This window comes from Capra hircus, unplaced genomic scaffold, assembly GCF_001704415.2.
Source record: "Capra hircus breed San Clemente unplaced genomic scaffold, ASM170441v1, whole genome shotgun sequence".
NCBI classification, from domain to species: domain Eukaryota; kingdom Metazoa; phylum Chordata; class Mammalia; order Artiodactyla; family Bovidae; genus Capra; species Capra hircus.
In genome coordinates this window covers 510401-532382 of record NW_017190073.1, presented here as the reverse complement: position 1 = coordinate 532382, position 21982 = coordinate 510401, and the positions used below count along the sequence as shown (strand labels likewise).

Genomic DNA, 21982 nt, shown 5'->3' with positions numbered 1-21982 from the left:
GGGCATCTATTTTTGAATCTATTGGGATCAGAGTATGCATGCTATTTTCACTGGCTTATTATAGGATCTAAAAATGTAAGAGTATAAATGAGAGTATATATTTTGAAGTTATTATCTATAGCAAATAATTGTAGACTTCATAATACACAATATTCCAGTCACTTCACTGCGCTAAGTGCTTCAAATATGGGATATTATTTAAACCATGCAAAAACTCTATGAAGATAGCATTATTATTCTTTCCATTTATAGACAAGATCCTGTCACAGATTTGTTTAGAGGTTCACACACATATCTGGAGCTAAAGACAAACTGGCTAAATTGAAAGTTTTGCTGCCAGCGGAACTAAATACCTTTTTTCCCCTTATGATGTGAACTCTTAGGATTTACTCTCAATGATGTTCATATATAACATAAAGCACTGTTAATTATATTTATCATGTTGTCCACTATATCCCTAGTATTTATCTTATAACTGTAAGTTTGTACTTTTGTGACCACTTTCATCCAATCATCCCTCCCCACAACCCCAGCTCTCTGATCTCTTTTTCTATGAGTCTGTTTTGACATTATGAGTTTGTTATGAGAGTTTGTTAGTTTCTGTTGCACAACACATTGCTGTTCAGTCACTAAGTCATGTGTGACTCTTTGAGATCCCATAGACTGCAGCATGCCAGGTTGCCCTGTCCTTCACTATCTCCAAGAGTTTCCTCAAACTCATGTCCATTGAGTAGGTGTTGCTATCCAACCATCTCATCCTCTGTCGCCCCTTCTCCTTTTGCCTTCAGTCTAACGCAGCATCAGGGTCTTCCAGTGAGTTGGCTGCTTGCATCAGGTATCCAAAGTACTAGAGCTTCAGCTTCAGCATCAGTCCTTCCAATGAACATTCAGGGTTGATATCCTTTAGGACTGACTGATTTGATCTCCTTGCTGTCCAAGGGACTCTCAAGAGTCTTCTCAGCACCACAGTTTGAAAGCATCAGATCTTCGGCACTCAACTGTCTTTATACTGTACTTAGTAGCTCAGTCACGTCTGACTCTTTGAGACCCCATGGACTACAGCCTGCCAGAATCCTCTGTCCATAGTGACTCTCCAGCCAAGAATACTGGAGTGGGTTGCCATGCCTTCCTTCAGGGGCTCTTCCCAACCCAGGGATTGAACCCAGATCTCTCGCATTGCAGGCAGATTGTTTCCTGTCTGAGCCACCAGGGAAGCCCCAATCTTCTTTCTGGTCCAACTCTAACATCTGTACATGACTACTAGAAAAACCACAGCTTTGACTAGATGGATTGTGTTGGAAAAGTGGTATCTCTGCTTTTTAATACACTGTTTAGGTTTGTCATAGCTTTTCTTTCATAGAGCAAGCATCTTTTAATTTCACGGCTGGAGTCACTGTCTGTAGTGATTTTGGAGCCCATGAAAATAAAACGTGTTACTCATTCCACTTCTCCCCATCTATTTTGCATGAAATGATGGGGCTAAATATCATGATCTTTGTTTTCTGAATGCTGAGTTTTAAGCCAGCTTTTTCACTCTCCTCTTTCACTTTCATCAAGAGGCTCTTTAGTTCTTCGCTTTCTGCCATTAGGGTGGTATCATCTGCAATTTCCGAGTTTTTTGATATTTCTCCCAGCAACCTTGATTCCATCTTGTGATTCATCTAGCCTGGCATTTCACATGATGCAGTCTTCATGTAAGTAAAATAAGCAGAGTGACAATATACAGCCTTGACATACTCTTTTCCCAGGTTGGAACCAGTTCATTGCTCCATGTCTGGTTCTAACTGTTGCTTCCTGACCTGCATACAGGTTTCTTAGGAGACAGGTAAGGTGGTTTGGTATTCCCATCTCTTTAAGAATTTTCCAGTTTCTTGTGATCCACACAGACAAAGACTTTTAGCACAGTCAGTTCAATTCAGTCGCTCAGTCGTGTCCGACTCTGTGACCCCATGAATCGCAGCACACCAGGCCTCCCTGTTCATCACCATCTCCTGGAGTTCACTCAGACTCACGTCCATCGAGTCCATGATGCCATCCAGCCATCTCATCCTCTGTCGACCCCTTCTTCTCCTGCCCCCAATCCCTCCCAGCATCAGAGTCTTTTCCAAAGAGTCAACTCTTCACGTGAGGTGGCCAAAGTACTGGAGTTTCAGCTCTAGCATCATTCCTTCCAAAGAAATCCCAGGGTTGATCTCCTTCAGAATGGACTGGTTGGATCTCCTTGCAGTCCAAGGGACTCTCAAGAGTCTTCTCCAACACCACAGTTCAAAAGCATCAATTCTTTGGCGCTCAGCCTTCTTCAAAGTCCAATATGACCACAGGAAAAACCATAGCATTGACTAGACGGACCTTAATCGGCAAAGTAATGTCTGTGCTTTTGAATATGCTATCTAGGCTGGTCATAACTTTTCTTCCAAGGAGTAAGCGTCTTTTAATTTCATGGCTGCAGTCACCATCTGCAGTGATTTTGGAGCCCCCCAAAATAAAGTCTGACACTGTTTCCACTGTTTCCCCATCTATTTCCCATGAAGTGATGGGACCAGATGCCATGATCTTCGTTTTCTGAATGTTGAGCTTTAGGCCAACTTTTTCGCTCTCCTCTTTCACTTTCATCAAGAGGCTTTTTAGTTCCTCTTCACTTTCTGCCATAAGGGTGGTGTCATCTGCATATCTGAGGTTATTGATATTTCTCCCAGCAATCTTGATTCCACCTTGTGTTTCTTCCAGTCCAGCGTTTCTCATGATGTACTCTGCATATAAGTTAAATAAGCAGGGTGACAATATACGGCCTTGACGTAGTCCTGTTCCTATTTGGAACCAGTCTGTTGTTCCATGTCCAGTTCTAACTGTTGCTTCCTGACCTGCATACAGGTTTCTCAAGAGGCAGGTCAGGTGGCCTGGTATTTCCATCTCTTTCAGAATTTTCCACAGTTTATTGTGATCCACACAGTCAAAGGCTTTGGCATAGTCAATAAGGCAGAAATAGATGTTTTTCTGGAACTCTCTTGCTTTTTCCATGATCCAGCGGATGTTGGCAATTTGATCTCTGGTTCCTCTGCCTTTTCTAAAACCAACTTGAACATCAGGGAGTTCACGGTTCACTTATTGCTGAAGCCTGGCTTGGAGAATTTTGAGCATTACCTTACTAGCATGTGAGATGAGTGCAATTGTGTGGTAGTTTGAACATTCTTTGGCATTGCCTTTCTTTGGAATTGGAATGAAAACTGACCTTTTCCAGTGCTGTGGCCACTGCTGAGTTTTCCAAATTTGCTGGCACATTGAGTGCAGCACTTTCACAGCATCATCTTTCAGGATTTGAAACAGCTCAACTGGAATTCCCTCACCTCCACTAGCTTTGTTCGTAGTGATGCTTTCTAAGGCCCACTTGACTTCACATTCCAAGATGTCTGGTTCTAGGTTAGTGATCACATCATCATGACTATCTGGGTCGTGAAGGTCTTTTTTGTACAGTTCTTCCGTGTATTCTTGCCACCTCTTCTTAATATCTTCTGCTTCTGCTAGGTCCATACCATTTCTGTCCTTTATCGAGCCCATTTTTGCATGAAATGTTCCCTTGGTATCTCTAATTTTCTTGAAGAGATCTCTAGTCTTTCCCAGTCTACTGTTTTCCTCTATTTCTTTGCACTGATCACTGAAGAAGGCTTTCTTATCTCTTCTTGCTATTCTTTGGAACTCTGCATTTAGATGCCTATATCTTTCCTTTTCTCCTTTGCTTTTCACCTCTCTTCTCTTCACAGCTATTTGTAAGGCCTCCCCAGACAGCCATTTTGCTTTTTTGCATTTGTTTTCCATGGGGATGGTCTTGATCCCTGTCTCCTATACAATGTCACAAACTTCATTCCATAGTTCATCAGGCACTCTTATCTATCAGATCTAGACCCTTAAATCTATTTCTCACTTCCACTGTAGAATCATAAGGGATTTGATTTAGGTCATACCTGAATGGTCTAGCGGTTTTCCCTACTTTCTTCAATTTAAGTCTGAATTTGGTAATAAGGAGTTCATGATCTGAGCCACAGTCAGCTCCTAGTCTTGTTCTTGTTGACTGTATAGAGCTTCTCCACCTTTGGCTGCACAGAATATAATCAATCTGATTTCAGTGTTGACCATCTGGTGATGTCCATGTGTAGAGTCTTCTCTTGTGTTGTTGGAAGAGGGTGTTTGCTATGACCAGTGCATTTTCTTGGCAAAACTCTATTAGTCTTTGCCCTGCTTCATTCCGCATTCCAAGGCCAAATTTTCCTGTTACTCCAGGTGTTTCTTGACTTCCTACTTTTGCATTCCAGCGCTTAGTGAGCCGGCTCTTGCAGCCACCCACGTTTAGTGAGCCAGCTCTCGCAGCCGCCCACGCTTAGTGATTTAGCACAGTCAATGATGCAGAATTTTTTCTGAAATTCTCTTGTTTGTTCTATGATACAACAGATGTTGGCAATTTGATTTCTGGTTCCTCTGTATTTTCTAAATTCAGCTTGTACATATGGAAGCTCTTGGTTCATGTATTGTTGAAGCCTAGTTTGAAGGGTTTTGAGCATTACCTTGCTAGCATGTGAAATGAGTGCAACTGTGCGACAGTTTGAACATTCTTTGGCATTGCCCTTCTTTGGGATTGGAATGAAAACTGACCTTTTCCAGTCCTATGGCCACTGCTGAATTTTCCAAATGTGCTGGTATACTGACTGCAGCACTTTAACAGCATCATCTTTTAGAATTTGAAATAGCTCAGCTGGAATTCCACCACCTCCACTAGCTTTGTTCATAGTGATGCTTCCTAAGGCCCACTTGACTTCACATTACAGGATGTCTGGCTCTAGGTCAGTGATCACAACATCATGGCTATCCAGGTCATTAAGACCTTTTTTGTACAGTTCTTCTGTGTATTCTTGCCACCTCTTCTTAATATCCTCTGCTTCTGTTAGATCCATATCATTTGTCCTTTATTGTGCCCATCTTTGCATGAAATGTTCCCTTGGTGGCTCTAATTTTCTCAAAGAGATCTCTAGTCTTTCCTGTTCTATTGTTTTCTTCTATTTCTTTGCATTGTTCACTTAAGAAGCCTTTCTTACCTTTCCTTGCTATTCTTTGGAACTCAGTATTTCTATACATTTCTAAATGATCACAAGCAATAAGCTTAGTTATCATATGTTAAAATCCAAAGACATTATATAGTTACAACTATATATTCACAGTATGGCATATTTCATACCTGCAACTCTTACATTGCAACTTGAATTTTGTAACTCGGTCTCCTTCACCTATTTCTGTCCTACCCCCAACATTTTCCCTCTGGCAATCATATATTTCTTCTCTGTATCTGTATCTCTGTTAGTGCTTTATTATGTTTCTTTTTTTGATTCTACATATAAGTGAAATGATACAATATCTGTCTTTTTTTTTCCACTTAGCAAGACATCCTCTAGATCCATCAATGTTGCTGCAAGTGACAAGATTTCCTTCATTTTTATGGTTGAGTAATACTCATGTGTGTGTGTGTGTGTATATATATATATATATATACATATCACATCTTCTTTATCCATTTATCCATTGATGCACATTTAGGTTGTTTCTATATCTTAGCTGTTGTAAATAATGCTTCAATGAACATAGGGGTGCATGTGCCTTTTCTAATTAGTGTTTCTGTTTTCTTCAGATAAATACCCAGGAGTAGAATTGCTGCTAATACGATAGTTCTATTTTTAATTTTTGGAGGAATCTCCATATTGTTTTCCATAGTGGCCGCACCAATTTACACTCCCATCAACAGTGCAGGAGGGTTCCTTTTTCTCTACATCCTCAACAACACTTGTTAATTCCTTGCCTTTTGGACAACAGCCATTCTGACAAGTGTGAGGTAGTATCTCTCACTGTGGTTTTGACTTGCATTTCCTGGACAAATAGTGATACTGTGTATCTTTTTTTAAGTGTCTGTTGGCCATCTGTCTGTCTTCTTTGGAAAGACAGCTATTCAGTTCTTGGGTCCACTTTATAGTTGGTTTTTTAATATAAATTTATTTATTTTAGTTGGAGGCTTATTACTTTATAATATTGTATTGGTTTTGCCATACATCAACATGAATCCACCACGGGTGTACATGTGTTCCCCATCTTGAACCCCCCCTCCCACCTCCCTCCCCGTACCATCCCTCTGTGTCATCCCAGTGCACCAGCCCCAAGCATCCTGTATCATGCATTGAGCCTGGTCTGGCGATTCATTTCACATATGATATTATATATGTTTCAATGCCATTCTCCAAATCATCCCACCCTTGCCCTCTCCCACAGTCCAAAAGACTGTTCTATACATCTGTGTCTCTTTTGCTGTCTCACATACAGGGTTATCATTACTATCTTTCTAAATTCCATATATGTTAGTATACTGTATTGGTGTTTTTCTTTCTGGCTTACTTCACTCTGTATAATAGGCTCCAGTTTCATCCGCCTCATTATAACTGATTTAAATGTATTATTTTTAATGGCTGAGTAATACTCCATTGTGGCTTTTTAGATGTCCAAGTTTTATCAGTTCTTTGCTCATTGTAGGTATTATCCCCTTATCAGATATATTGTTTGCAAATATCTTCTCCCTTTCAGTAAGCAGCCTTTTCATTTTATTGGTAATTTCCTTCACTGAGCAATAGCTTTTCAGTTTGATGTACTCCCATTTGTTTATTTTTGTTTCCCTTGCCAGAGACATATCCAAAAAAACTATCAATACCAATGTTAAAGAGCATACTATGTTTTCTTCTAGAAGTTTTATGGTTTCAGGTCTTATACTTGTGTCCACGGTGTAAGAAAGTAATCCAGTTTGATTCTTTTGCATGTAGCTGTCCAGATTTCCCAACACCATTTAGTGGAAAGGGAAAAAGACAGCTTTTTTTCCCACTGTATATTCTTGCCTCCTTTGTCATAGATTAATTGACCATATAAGCATGGGTTTATTTCTGGGCTCTCTATTCTGTTCCATGGGCTTCCCAGGTGGCTCAGTGGTAAAGAATCCACCTGCCAATGCAGGAGATACAAGAGACACAGGTTCGATCCCTGGGTTGAGAAGATCCCCCAGACGAGGAAACAGCAACCCATTCCAGCATTCCTGCCTGGAAAATCCCATGGACAAAGGAGATTGGTACAGCCCATGGGGTCACAAAGAGCTGTACAAGGCTAAGCATGCATGCATTCCAGTCCACAGATCTATGTGTCTGTTTTTTTTTTTTTGACAGTACTATACTGTTTTGACTATTGCAGCTTTGTAGTATAGCTTGAAATGAGGTAGCGTAATACATCAGGTTTTGTTCTTCTTTGTCAAGATAGTTCTGGCCATTCTGCCATCTTTTATGTCTCCACACAAATTTTAGAATTATTTGTTCTAGTCCCATAAAAAAAAAACCATCATTGTTGGTATTTTGATAGGGATGGCATTGCCTCCATAGAATGCATAGCATAGTCTTTATTTTTAGTATAATCATTTTTAACAATATAAATTCTTCAAATCCATGAGCACAGTATATCTTTCCAACTTCTTCAATATCTTCAATATCTTTCATTAGGTTCTTAGTTTTCAGAGTACAGGTCTTTTATCTCTTTAGTTAAATGCATTCTTTTTTATTCTTTTTGATCTGATGGTTAAGTGGGATTGTTTTTGTAATTTGTTTTCCTGATAGTCTGTTGTTAGTATATAGAAAGGTGATAGGTTTCTGTATAATTTTGTATCCTGCAATTGTACTGTATTATTTCTAACAATTGCTTTTTTGGAAGTATCGTTAGGATTTTCTATAGATAGTAAGATAGTTATCTACAAAGAGAGACAATTTTGCTTCTTCTTTTTGAATTTGGATTCCTTGCATTTCTTTTTCGTATCTGATTACTGTAGCTAGGGGTTCTAACACTATGTTGAATAAAAGTGGCAAGAGTGGCATCCTTGTCTTATTCCGAATTTTAGAGGGAATGCTTTGTTTTTCACTACTTAGTATGATGTTAGCTGTAGGCCTGTCATACATACCCTTTATTATGATGGGGTATGTTCCCATTTTGTTGAGAGGTTTTATCATAAATGGATGTTGAATACTGTTAAAAGCTTTTTCTGTACCTATTGAGATAATCATATGATTTTTATTCTTCAATTTGTTATCATGGTGTATCACATTGATTTCCAGATACTGAACCATCCTTGCATCTTTGAAATAAATCCCACTTGATCATGTGTATAATCCTTTCAATGTATTGTTGAGTTCAGTTTGTTAAATTGTGATTTCTAAATCTATGTTCATTAGCTATAATGGTCTGTAATTTTCTTCATTTGTGATATCTTTGCTTTTTGTGTCAGGGTGATATTGACCTACAGAATGAGTTTAGATGTGTTCCTTTTGCTGCAATTTTTGAAAGAGTTTTCTAAATGTTTGGTAGAATTGACCTGTGAAGCCATCTGGTCCTAGACTTTTGTTTGTTGGAAGTTTTAAAACTTCAATTTTCCATATCATTAGTGGTAATTGTTCTGTTCATGTTTTCTATTTCTTCTTGGTTCAGTCTTGGGAGACTGTGCATTTCTAGGAATTTCCCTGTTTCTCTTAGTTTGTCCATTTTACTGGCATATAGTTGTTCATAGTAGTCTATTATGAACTTTGCATTTCAATGTTATCTGTTTAATTTTTCCTTTTTTCTTATTTTATTGATCTGAGCCCGATTTTTTTTCTTGATCAGTCTGGATAAAAGTGATTAGCTTTGTTTATCTTATCAAAGAACTAGCTCTTAGTTTCATTGATCTTTTCTATTATTTCCTTATCTCTGATTCACTTATTTTTGCTCTCATTTTTATGATTTCTTTCTTTCTACTAATTTTGGGTTTTGTTTTTTCTTTTCCTGGGTCCTTTGGGTATAATGTTTGTTTGATATTTTTCTTGTTTCCTGAGGTAAAATTCTATTACTATAAACATTCCTCTTAGAACTGCTCTTGCTGGATCCCATAGAGTTTGAATCACTGTGTTTTCATTTTCAATTGTCTTCAAGTATTCTTTTTCTCCAAGTATTTTTTTTATTTCCTCTTTGGTTTCTTCAGTAATCCATTGTTTAGTAGTATATTGTTTAGCCTTCAAGTGTTTGTGTTTTTGGATTTTTTTTTCTTATAGTTGATTTCTAGCCTCATAACATTGTGGTTAGAAAAAACGCTTGACATGAATTCAATTTTTCTTAAATTTACTGAGGCTTGTTTTATGCCCAGCATGTGATCTGTCCTGGAGAATGTGCTGTGTGCACTTGGAAAGAATGTGTATTCTGCTGTTTTTGGACAGAATGTTCTATATATGTCAATTAAGCCCAATTAGGTGTAATGTGTTGTTTAAGACCAGTGTTTCCTCCCTGATTTTCTGTCTGGATGATCTGTCCATTGAGGTTAAGTGTGGTGTTAAACTCTCCTACTATTATTGTGTTACTATCAATTTCTTGCTTCATGTCTATTAATATTTGTCTTATATATTTAGGTGCTCCTATGCTGGGTGCATATACATTTAAAATTGTTGTATCTTCTCGGATTAATTCCTTTATCATTAAGTAATGTCTTTGTCTCTTACAGTTTTTGTTTTAAAGTCTATTTTCTCTGATATAAGTATTGCTATCCCAGCTTCCCTTTCATTTCTATTTGCATGGAATAACCTTTCCCATCCCTTCACTTTCTATTTTTGTCTTTAGAGCCATACTGAGTCCCCTGTAGGCAGTATGTATATATGGGTTTTGTTTTGTTATCCGTTCAGCCACTCTGTGTCTTTTGACTGAAGCATTTAGTCCATTTCCATTTAATTATTGATAGGTATGTACTTACTGCCATTTTGTTAATTTTCAGTTGTTTTTGTACTTCTCTTTTGTTCTTTTGCTTTCATCCCTTATGATTTGATTAGTATCTTTTGTGTTATATTTGGATTCCTTTCCCTTTGTGTGCATCTAGTGTAGGTTTCCTGGTTTACGATTATCATAAGGTTTGTATGTAACAATCTGTATATATCTACATGATTATTTTAAGTTGCTCATCTCTTAAGTAGAAATGCATTTTAATAACCCTACATTTTTATGCCCCCTCCCACAGTTACTGTTTTGACATATTTTATACCTCTGTTTTGAAATCCCTTATTGTGGTTATGGGTGATTTTACTCCTTTTGTAATCCTCCTCATAGCTTTATATGTGATTGGTTTAGTACCCTTACTGTGTATTTGCCTTTACCAATGAGATTTCACCTTTCATAATTTTCATATTTCTTCTTACAACCTTTTTTTCGGCTTGGAGAAGCCCCTTAAACATTTCCTTTAAAGCAAACCTGGTGGTGATGAACTCTTTTAGCTTTTGTTTATCTGTAAAACTTTCTATTTCTCTATCAAATCTGAGTGAAAGCCTTGTTTAGGATTCTTGGTTGTCGGTTTTTCCCTTTTACCACTTGAAATGGGAATTTCCTTGTGTGCAACATTTTGCTTTTCCCTAGCTGCTTTTAATATTCTCTCTTTATCTTTAATTTTTGCCATTTTAATTACAATGTCTTAGTGTGGTCCTCTTTGGGTGGATCCTGTGGGAACTCTCTGTGCTTGCTGAACCTGGATATCTGTTTCTTTCCCCAAGTTAAGGAAGTCTTCAGTTAATTTGCTTTCAAATATGTTCTCTGCCTCCTTTTCTCCTTCTTCTGGGAGCCCTATCATGCAAATGTTAGTACATCTGATGCTGTTTCAGAGGTTTCTTAAACAGTACTTATTTCTTATATTTATTCTTTTTTTCTGTTGAGCTTCAGTGATTTCCACTACTCTGTCTTACAGCTCACTGATCTGTTCCTCTGTATCATACAATTCACTGTTGATTCCCTCTAGTGTATTTATTTCAGTTATTGTATTCTTCATCTTTGCTTGGTCATTCTTTACATATTCTAACTCTTTGTTAAGAAATTCTAATTTCTCACTCTGTTAATCCAATCATTTATTGGGTTCTTTGATCATTTTACAATCACTACCTTGAGTTTTTTATTGGGTAGGTCGCTTACATCCACTTCACTTAGCTCTTCTTATGGGCTTTTCTCTTGTTCTTTCATTTGCAACATGTTCCTCTGTCTCATTTTGCCTTATTTCCTTTTTAATTTCTATGTATTTGGTAAGTTGATTACATTTCCTGACCTTGAAGATGTGGCCTTTTCTAGGAAACATCCTATGAATCCTAGCAGTGTACTTCCCTCTGGTCACCAGAGCCATATGCTGTAGGGACAGTACCTACACAGGCTGTGTGGGTCCTTCTGTTGTGGACAATGTGGTAGGGATGGCTGGCCCCCAGTCTGGTTGGTTCCCAGACCTTACCTTGCACAGAGGCTGTCAGCCACTGATGGGCAGGGCCAGGTCACAAGCCAGCTGGCTGCAGAGACCCAGGGGGTCCTGGGATCTCTGGCTGAAGGGCCTTGGAGGGTCCCAAGCTGATGTTGGTCTGCTGCTGGGCAGGGCAAGCACCCAGTGGGTCCTGGGACTGCTGTTTGTCCACTGGCTGGTGAGACCTACTGGTTTGTGGAGCTGGGCCATGGGATCTCTGGCTGAAGGTTTCTGGAGGTTCCAGAGTTGATGCGCCAGCCTGCTGATGAGCGAGGCTGGGGTCCAGGGGGTCCTAGGGTGGCGCCTGCTCACCAGTAGGTGATCTTGGCCCTGGGGACAGTGCTGGCTCACTGGTGGGCAGATCCAGGTTTCAGGATCTCTGGCTGCAGGGCCTAAGTCGGGGTTCCCAGGGCTAGTGCACACACACTGGTGTGCAGGGCCATGTCCTGAGCCCCCTGTAGGTTCAGGGGTTCTTAAAGCAACCAGCCTGCAGTAAGTGGGGCTGATTCCCTGTTTGGCTAGTTGTTTGGCTTCAGATGTCTCAGCATTGGTGCAGATAGGCTGGTGGGTAGGGCCACGTTCTGGCATTAATATGCTAAATTGTGCTTACGGGCTCCATTGGTAAAGAATGGTAGAATGAGGTCCCAAAAATGCCTACCACCAATGTCTATGTCCCGAGGGTGAGCTCCAGTGGCCTTCCACCTTTCCATGAGACTCTCCAAGATCAGCAGGTGGATCTGATCCGGGCTCCTTTCAAATTACTGCTTCTGCCCTCATTTCCTGAGCATGTGGATTTTATACACACTGTTTAAGAGTAGAGTCTCTATTTCTCACAGTCTTTCAGCACTCTTGTAATTAAGCCCTGCTGGTCTTCAAAGCCAGATATTCTGGGGGCTCTTCTTCCCAATGGAGGACTCCAGGGCTGGGGAGCCTCATGTGGAGCTTGAGCCCCTAGCTGCTTGGAGAGAATCTCTGCAATTGTAATTATCATTCTACTTGTGGGCCACCCACTCCAAGGTATGGATCTTGATTATACTGTGTGTCTGCCCCTCTGTCTTCTTATGGTTCCTTCTCTATATCTTCAATAGTATAATATTCTTTCTGCTAGTCTTCTGATCTTTCTCATCAATAGCTGCTCTGTAAACAGTTGTAATTTTGGTGTGTCCATGGAAGGAGGTGAGCTCAGGGTTTCCTACTTCACCATCTTGGCCATCAACCTGAACCTATTTATTTTCAAATGGGCATTGGTATATATTTTGCTGATTGTGTTTTACTTAGATGTATGTATATAAGTATTCCCTAGTGGAAGTATGAAACAAACCAACTGAATAATAAAGACTCATAACTATTTAAATGAACTTCATCCTGACAGGATACATATTTAGAAGTATAATCCTCAAAAAGGTATTAAAAACAACACTTACAGGAGAAATAAAGAGGAAATTATTCAATGACAGTGAGTCCTTTTTTCTCATTCACAACACTATCATAGATAAAACTTATGTCTTTGTACTCATACGGTTTGATGGATAAAAAGTAAGCATTCTTTAATGCAAAATAAGACCACAATGAGATATCATTACACATCCACAAGGATGAATTACATTAAAAAGACAGACCATAAGAAGTGTTGGCAAGTATGCAGAAACACTGGAAGTGCTAGTGGGACTATAAATGGTACAACCACTTTGGAAAAAAGTTTCATGATTCATTATAAAATTAAACATCATTCACCATATGACCCAGCAATTCCACCCCTAGGTATTTACCAAAGAAAAATAAAAACACATGTCTATGCAAAGACTTGTACATGGATATTCATAATAGTTTTGTTGGTGATAGCTGAAAACTGGAAGTAACTCAAATATCCAGCAACAGGTGAATGGATAAACAAATTGTGTTATATGCATACAATACTACTCAGATAAAAAGGAAACTACTGATTTATACAATATGGATCAATATCAAAAACCTTACACTGAGCAAAACAAGGAAGATACAAAAGAGTATATAATGTATGATTCCATTTATAAGAAATTCTAGAAAAGAGAAAACTAATTTATGGTGACAAAAATAGAGCAGCGGTTGCCTCAGGGAAGGACCTGACTGCATAGGAACATGAGGACCCCTTTAGAGTCATGAGATGTTTTCTATCTGTAAAAAGTATATAAATATGTATATGTAAATATAAATGTATGTATATGTATAATATGTATATATATGTATAAATTCACTGAACTGAGAATTAAGTATTCATACAGATAAACAGATTTTCAAATGACTAACTGAACTACCCAAAAATTAAATTTACCTTGTGGGAGGGTAGAGGTTAATCTACAGGTTAAGACACCATTTGGCATGTTGAGTGGATTGATACATTAAATGGGCAGTTGAAGTAGATATCTTTAATCTCCTTCCCAATCATGAGATACTCTGACCACCATTTATAGAGAGTATCACTTTCCATCCTAAAATGGCCCATTTGTATATTTTTTTTAATCTGGGAAGTTTTACTATCTGGGCATATAATAACAGTCAGAAAAATACACTGCAGGTCAGGGTCCCCTATATCCATGGCTCTTTAAAGTAATAAAGAAGATATGAATCAAATACTATATCCTGAGAAAGATCTTACCAGCTGTGCAGCCAAGACACTTGAGAACTCACTATTCATGGCATATGGGAGTGCTGTTTGTGCTCTTGAACCATATGTAGTCTGGAACCTCTTCTTTATCTCATTCAGAAAATTAAAGGCTCGCGAACGCTCAAAATCCTGAGGAGATGAATACAGAGTTAACACTAAACAAAAATTATATGGATGATTAAAAACAACCAAAAGAACAGATAATATTTACTGAGCAATGATTCTACAAAGAGGAACTGACCTCATTTTACAGATAAAGAAACAAAGGCTCTAAAAAGAAACTAACTTGCCAAAAGCAAAACTAGTAAATGAAAGAGCTGAGTCGAATCCAAATGTTAGATTACTGCCAACTAAGATAACAATACCTACGCTAGCGTCTTAAGAGCAGGAATTGGGTTTTACTCCAACCATATCTTTCACAGGATCTATTAGAAAGCCCAGCCCAAGAAGATGCTTGAGAAATCCATTGTAATAGTACAGTCTTTCACACACAAAGATAACACTATTGACATAAACTTTTAATTAACTTTTTTCAGTAGTGGAGGTATATTTGAAAAGATCAAGGAATGTACTCTTGTCTAGTTCCAGTCAAAAACTGTGTGTATGTGTATAACCTATACACAAAAGTACAATTATAGCTTAAGAAATGTAAGACTCAACTCTGACCAACCCAAATTTAGTGCTATTTCTCACCTACTCTCAGCACTTTCACATCAGTCATTTCAGATATAACTGGATTTTTAAAATAATTTTAGAAAATACTGTGAAACCAGGGAATATAAGTCATTGTGATAATCACTGTGGTTGCCACACATCTCCAATTCACCTAAGATGAGTAGTCTAAGCCAAGAATTCTTAAAGTTGGGTCAACGGTCCAAATTCAAGGGGCCAATGTATTTGGATTAAAAAAATATCTCACTATTATTTTCACCAAACTTTAACTCAAATTTCAACTGTGAATGTAGTAACAAAATAGAGTAGTATTAAACAGTATCTGGGACTCTGTCACCAAGAGAAGTCTTTTTTGCATATATCATCAGTTACAGACATCTCTCAAAATATCATTAATACTTGTCACCACATCAAAACTATGTTTATTAAACCTATGACTATATCTTGTTATTAGTGAATTCATAAAGAAGCATATATTACTAAATCAATATTTAAACTACTTTGAATACTGTGAAAGTCACTCAGTTGTGTCTGACTCTGTGACCCCACGGACTATAGCCTGCCAGGCTCCTCTGTCCATGAAATTCTCCAGGCCAGAATACTGGAGTGGGTAGCTGTTCCCTTCTCCAGGGGATCTTCTCAACTCAGGAATCAAACCCAGGTCTCCTGCATTGCAGGAAGATTCTTTATCACCTGAGCCACCAGGGAAGCCCTGAATACTGAATTTCAACATAACTGGTATTACTAGGTTGGTGCAAAAGTAATTTTGATTTTGCATTGTTGAACTTTGCCATTTGATACTGAAATACATTTTTAAATACATGTGGTTATGTTACATATCATTTTAATGAGCATTTCTTGTTTTATGATTTTTGCTAATTATTACTTGCTAACTATATGTATTTTAGACTATGGAAATGATATTAGGCAAAAAGCAAATCTGAGTGATTTTCTTATTTGAGTTCAATATAGGTCATAGCTGCAGAGACAACTCACAACATCAACAATGTGTTTGGCCCACGAACTGCTAACAAATGTACGGTGCAGCGGTGGTTCAAGAAACTTTTCAAAGAAATCAAGTCTTGACAATAAGAACCACGGTGGCTGGCCATCAGAAGTTGACAATAACTAACTGAGAGCATCATCAAAGCTGATCCTCTTACAACTACATGAGAAGTTACCCAAGAACTCAATGTTGATCATTCTACGGTCATTTGGCAATTGAGGGAAATTGGTAAGGTGAAAAAGTTTGATAAGTGGTTGCCTACTGTTGTTGTTGAGTCACTCAGTTGTGTCCAACTATCTGCAACCCCATGGACTGCAGCATGCCAGGCTTCCCTGTCCTTCACCATCTACCAGAGCTTGCTCAAAATCATGTCCATTGACTCAGTGATGCCATACAACCATCTTGTCCTCTGTCGTCCCCTTCTCCTCCTGCCTTCAGTACTTTCCAGCATCAGAGTCTTTTCTAATGAGTTGGCTCTTTGCATTAGGTGGCCAAACTATTGGAGCTTCATCATCAGTCCTTCCAAAGAATAGTCAGGGATGATTTCCTTTAGGATTAACTGGTTTGATCTCCTTGCAGTCCAAGGGACTGTCAAGAGTCTTCTCCAACACCACAGTTCAAAACCATCAATTCTTCGGTGCTCAGCTTTCTTCACAGTCCAACTCTCACATCCATACATGACTACTGGAAAAACCATAGCTTTGACTATATGGACCTTTGTTGGCAAAGTAATGTCTCTGCTTTTTAATGTCTAGGTTGGTTATATTTTCTCTTCCAAGGAGCAAGCACCTTTTAATTTTATGGCTGCAGTCACCATCTGCAGCAATTTTGGAGCCCAAGAAAATACAGTCTGTCACTCTTTGCATTGTTTCCCCATCTATTTGCCATGACGTAATGGAACAGATGCCATGATCTTCATTTTTTGAATGTTGAGTTTTAAGTCAGGTTTTTCACTCTCTTCTTTCATCTTCATCAAGAAGTTCTTTAGTTCTTTGCTTTCTGCCATAAGGGTGGTGTCATCTGCATATCTGAGGTTATTGATATTTATCCCAGCAATCTTGATTCCAGCTTGTTCTTCATCTAGTCCGGCATTTTGCACGATGTACACTGCATGTAATTAAATAAACAGGGTGACAATATACAGCCTTGACATACTCCTTTCCCAATTTGAAACCAGTCTATTGTTCCATGTCCTGTTCTAAGTGTTGCTTCTTGACCTGCATACAGGTTCTGCAGGAGGCAATTAAGGTGGTTTAGTAGTCCCATCTCTTTAAGAATTTTCCAGTTTGTTGTGATTCACAGAGTCAAACGTTTTAGTGTAGTCCATGAAGCAGAAGTTGATTTTTTTTTTAATTCTCTTGCTTTTTCTATGATCCAACAGATGTCAGCAATTTGATCTCTCTGGTTCCTCTGCCTTTTTAAACTCCATCTTGAACATCTGGAAGTTCACAGTTCATGTACTATAGAAGTCTGGCTTGGAGAATTTTGAGCATTACTTTGCTAGCATGTGAAATGAGTGCAATTGGGCAGTAGTCTGAACATTCTTTCGCATTGCCCTTCTTTGGCACTGGAATGAAAACTGATCTTTTCCAGTCCTGTGGCCACTGCTGAATTTTTTAAATTTGCTGGCATATTGAATGCAGCATTTTAACAGCATCATCTTTCAGGATTTGAAATAGCTCAGCTGGAATTCCATCACCTGCACTCTTTGTTCATAGTGATGTTTCCTAAGGCCCACTTGACTTTGCCCTCTAAGATGTATGGCTCTAGGTGAGTGATCAAACCAGTGCGGTTATCTGCGTCATGAAGATCTTTTTGTATAGTTCTTCTGTGTACTCTTGCCACCTCTTCTTAGTATCTTCTACTTCTGTTAGGTGCATACTGTTACTGTCCTTATTGTGCTCATCTTTGTGTGAAATGTTCCCTTGGTATCTAATTTTCTTGAAGAAATATCCAATCTTTCCTATTGTATTGTTTCCTTCTATTTCTTTGCATTGTTCACTTAGAAATCTTTCTTATCTCTCGTTGCTATTCTTTGGAACTCTCCATTCAGATGGGTATATCATTCCTTTTCTCCTTTGCCTTTCGCCTTTTTCTCAGTTATTTGTAAGGCCTCCACAGACAAGCTCTTTTCCTCCTGAGCTGACCACAAATCAAAAAAAGATAATAACTTTGAAGTGTTATCTTCTCTTATTCTACACAACAACAACAAACCACTTCTTGGTTGGATTGTGATGTGCGACAAAAATTGGATTTTCCACAACAACCAGCTCAGTGGTTGAACTGAGATGAAGCTCCAAAGCACCTCCCCATGCCAAACTTGCACCAAGAAAAAAAAAAAAAAAGGTATTAGTCACTGTTTGGTTGTCTACTGCCCATCTGATCCACTACAGCTTTCTGAATCTTGGCAAAACCATTAACATCTGAGAAGTGTGCTCAGCAAATTAAGGAGATGCACCAAAAACTGCAATGACTGCAGCTTGCATCAGTCAACAAAAAGGGCCCAGTTCTTCTCTGCAACAATGCCCGGCCACTTGTCACATAACCAAAGCTTCAAAAGTTGAATGAATTGGGCTATGAAGTTTTGCCTCATCTGCCATTCACTTGACCTCTTGCAAACTGACTACCACTTCTTCAAGCATCTCAACAACTTTTTGCAGGGAAAATGCTTCCATGACCAGCAGCACACAGAAAAAGCTTTCCAAGAGTTCATCAAATCCTAAAGCACAGATTTTTTTTTGCTACAGGAATAATCAAGCTTATTTCTCATTGGCAAAAATGTATTGATTGTAATGGTTCTCATTTTGATTAATAAAGATGTATTTGAGCCTAGATTTAAAATTCAGGGTCCAAAACTGCTATTACTTTTGCAGCAACCTAATAAAATCATGCATTTAAAAAATTCTGGGAGTGATCCATGAGCAGCAAAGAGGTCTGTGATACAATAAACGTTAAGAACCACTACCTATGGCAATCATGCCAATTCCATGGCTCTTGTCTGTGATCAATTTAAAAATAAGTACATAACCTAGTCCTAGCCATAAGGCATAAAAAGTCCACTTTGAAAGTGGGAGAAGGGAAAGGTGTGCCTCTGGGGAGTTTCCTCATTCCTGCAGGAAGAGACTTGAGAAGACATAGCCCCTCTTTTTTGGACACAAATAAATAAGCACATAGCTCTTTGAAACCATAAGGGAAATGTGTCCAAGAAGAAGTTGACACTAGGATTGCAGAGAGGAGAGAGGACCTTGATGGCACTGTTAAGGTATTGAGCATTTTGCATCAAACTACAAATGCTCAAAAACAACCTACCAATGTAAACTATGGGTTTACAAAGTTGATTATAATGTGTTGTGATTTTGTTTTCCCAAAGTCCACATACATTAAAAAATTCACTAACTACTGATTAAAGGAGTGAAATCATCTATTTACTATTTCAGATAAATTTTGAGGGTCTGATACTGAAGAATCATAATAATGAACACCAATTCTCACTAAAACAATAAATTAAGTATAGAAGTTATAATAAATGGTTCATCTAAAACTCTACAAAACCAAACTGATTTGCATATACCCAGATATCAACTTTTTCTGTGATTTGCTGCTTTATATGACAAATGCAAAGCATAAAAAACAATTTTGAGCTATAGAAAGTTATATTTGCGTCAACTTTACCCACCACAGATACAGATAATTAAGAACTAACTCTACTAATGTTACACACAGTTAAAGAGCAACATGTCCTCAAATTACTTACATCATCAGTGATACAAAGATATACAATCCTGTCTTGGCAGATGTAATGAAACAGATAACTGTAGAATAAAAGATATAAAACTTACTGTGGTTATGAGCAATATCTCTTTCACTTCTATCTTCTATCTACGTATAAGAAATTTTAGAACTGCCAACATGACCATATTATTTACAAATACTGTCTATTTTCCCTCTCGCCTATATACCTATTTCTCTCAAGTCAAACTTGATAGAAATAAAAAAGAAATTAAAACAAGGTCTTTATCCTACCTAAATAGTGCAACATCATGCACATTATTCTTAAAAATAATATCTAAGAAAGCATACTTGGACTGTTTTTGCTCTGCTGCACGACATGCTGGATCTTAGTTCCCTGACCAGGGACTGAACCCAGGCCCCAGCAGGGAAAGCACTGAATCCTAACCACTGGATTGCTAGCGAAGTCTCAGATTCTTAAGGTTTGAACAAGAGATGACATCTGAAGGACACATAATTAAGATAAACACCCAAATGGGCCACACAGAGCAAACATTTTTTTCTACCAGATACTCAACAATGACATATATTTGGCATCGACTCGGAGCCAGTTACTGGGTTAGGCGCTGAGGATACAAATAAGCAAAATCATCAGTCCATGCCTTCAGAGAATGAAAGTGTAGGCAACTGTGGAACTGCATAGTAAGGAGGATGATAAAGAGTTAGAGGGGAGGGGAAGAGTTAAAGGCAGTACATGGTGCTATAGGGATATAGAAGAGACACCTATATCTATATAGAGGAGTTTGGCAAAGGGTAACTGGAGGACATCCCGGAGCACATGTCTGAGCTGAACCTGAAGACCAAGTAAGAGATGGCAAGAAGAACAAGTGAAGACCAACAGGCTTAAGGGCTTCGAGATAAAACAGCACATACTGGGTTTGAAAGTAAAATTAATTAACATGGCTAAAGTATAGAATGTACAGAACAAAAATAAATGGCTTCCACAAAGGAGGCTGTAAGTAAGCAAATACTTTCAAATCTTGTAGAAGGTTTTCAAGTCTCACTATATCTATATAATCCTAAGATCAATGATCAAGCATCAAACGGTCTTAGAAAGGGGAGTGTGATCAGAACTGCCACAGAAAAGGATGCTTTGGCTAGAGTGTGAGAATTAATCAAAAGGAGGAGCAGGCAGGAGACTACTAAGTAGAACACTGAAGGAAACAAACTAAAGTACTATGGACAACGAAGAAGGAACAGATAAAAGAACTTGAGGACTGGCTATTGGGGTTGAGGCAGAGAGATAATTTGATTTTGCTTCCCAGATTTCTACTCTGGGCAAGTAGATACACAAGAGTAGCTGCTGAATTGTATCATTAATGTTCACATAGAGGTTTGATATGAATTATAAGGAGGTGTTGGAACTCAAATGTCTTCCTCCACCACTCTGAAACTGTTCACATCAACTCCACCAATCATTTCCACACTCCACATCCAGTGGCTCTCTCTGACACATTTGATACTGCTGACCACTTCCTTCCTCTAGAAACTGCTCTCTCTTCACTAGATATTTTGACACCAGGCTTGCCTGGTTTATATGGTAATCTCTTTCCCTCTCTGTTGATGCTTTCCAGCATCCTCAGCCCCCTGCTTTTCTCACAAAGATTCCTTGGAGGGTGGCACCCACTTTCATGTTTTGCTGCTGATACCTGTTTTCAGCTAATACAATTACACTGATTTCCAAATCTAAATCTGACCTATCTCCTAGGCTCAAGGCCTGAATATGCTACTGTTGGCTAGACATATCTAACTAGACATACCATAGACAAACACAGCAGGTACAAAAATAGAAGTCATCATTCCCCCCACAAAATTTGTTTCTACTAAACCACACTTTTTGCCTTTTCATACTTTTCATGGGGTTCTCAAGGACTTTGGAAGTTCTTTGGAAGGACGGATGCTGAAGCTGAAACTCCGATACTTTGGCCACCTGATGCAAAGAACTGACTCATTGGAAAAGACCCTGATGCTGGGAAAGATTGAAGGCAGGAGGAGAAGGGGACAATATAGGATGAGATGGTTGGATGGCACCACCAACTCAATGTACATGAGTTTGAGCAGGCCCCAGGAGTTGGTAATAAAACACAGAAGCCTGGTGTGCTGCAGTACATTGGGTTGCAAAGAGTCAGACACGACTGAGTGACTGGACTGAACTGAAACCACACTTAGAATTAATGCTTTCGAATCGTGGTGCTGGAGAAGATTCTTGAGAGTTCCTTGGACAGCAAGGAGATCAAACCAGTCAATCTTAAAGGAAATCAATCCTGAATACTCATTGAAAGTACTGATGCTAAAGATGAAGCTCCAATACTTTGGCCACCTGATGCAAACAGCTGACTCCTTGGAAAAAAACTGATGCTAGGAAAGATTGAAGGCAGAAGAAGAGGTCGACAGAGAGTGAGATGGTTGGATGACATCACTGATTCAATGGATGTGAACTTGGGCCAACTCCAGGAGATGATGAGGGACAGGGAACCTGGCATGCTGCAGTCCATTGGGTCACAAAGAGTCAGACACAACTTGGTGACTG

General features: G+C 38.7%; 1 protein-coding gene across 3 annotated transcripts in view; it reads right to left on the bottom strand.

Moving 5' to 3' along the window:
• The window catches only part of VAMP7 (vesicle associated membrane protein 7), an 86567-nt gene that overhangs the window by 47850 nt on the left and 16735 nt on the right, over positions 1-21982 (bottom strand). For all 3 annotated transcript variants that reach the window (XM_005700541.3, XM_005700540.3, XM_018045048.1), the window contains exons 3-4: positions 19418-19475; positions 13977-14114 (exon numbers count right to left, since the gene is read on the bottom strand). In XM_005700541.3, the coding sequence (XP_005700598.1) occupies positions 13977-14114; positions 19418-19475 (196 nt within the window). The remainder of the gene's footprint in view (positions 1-13976; positions 14115-19417; positions 19476-21982) is intronic.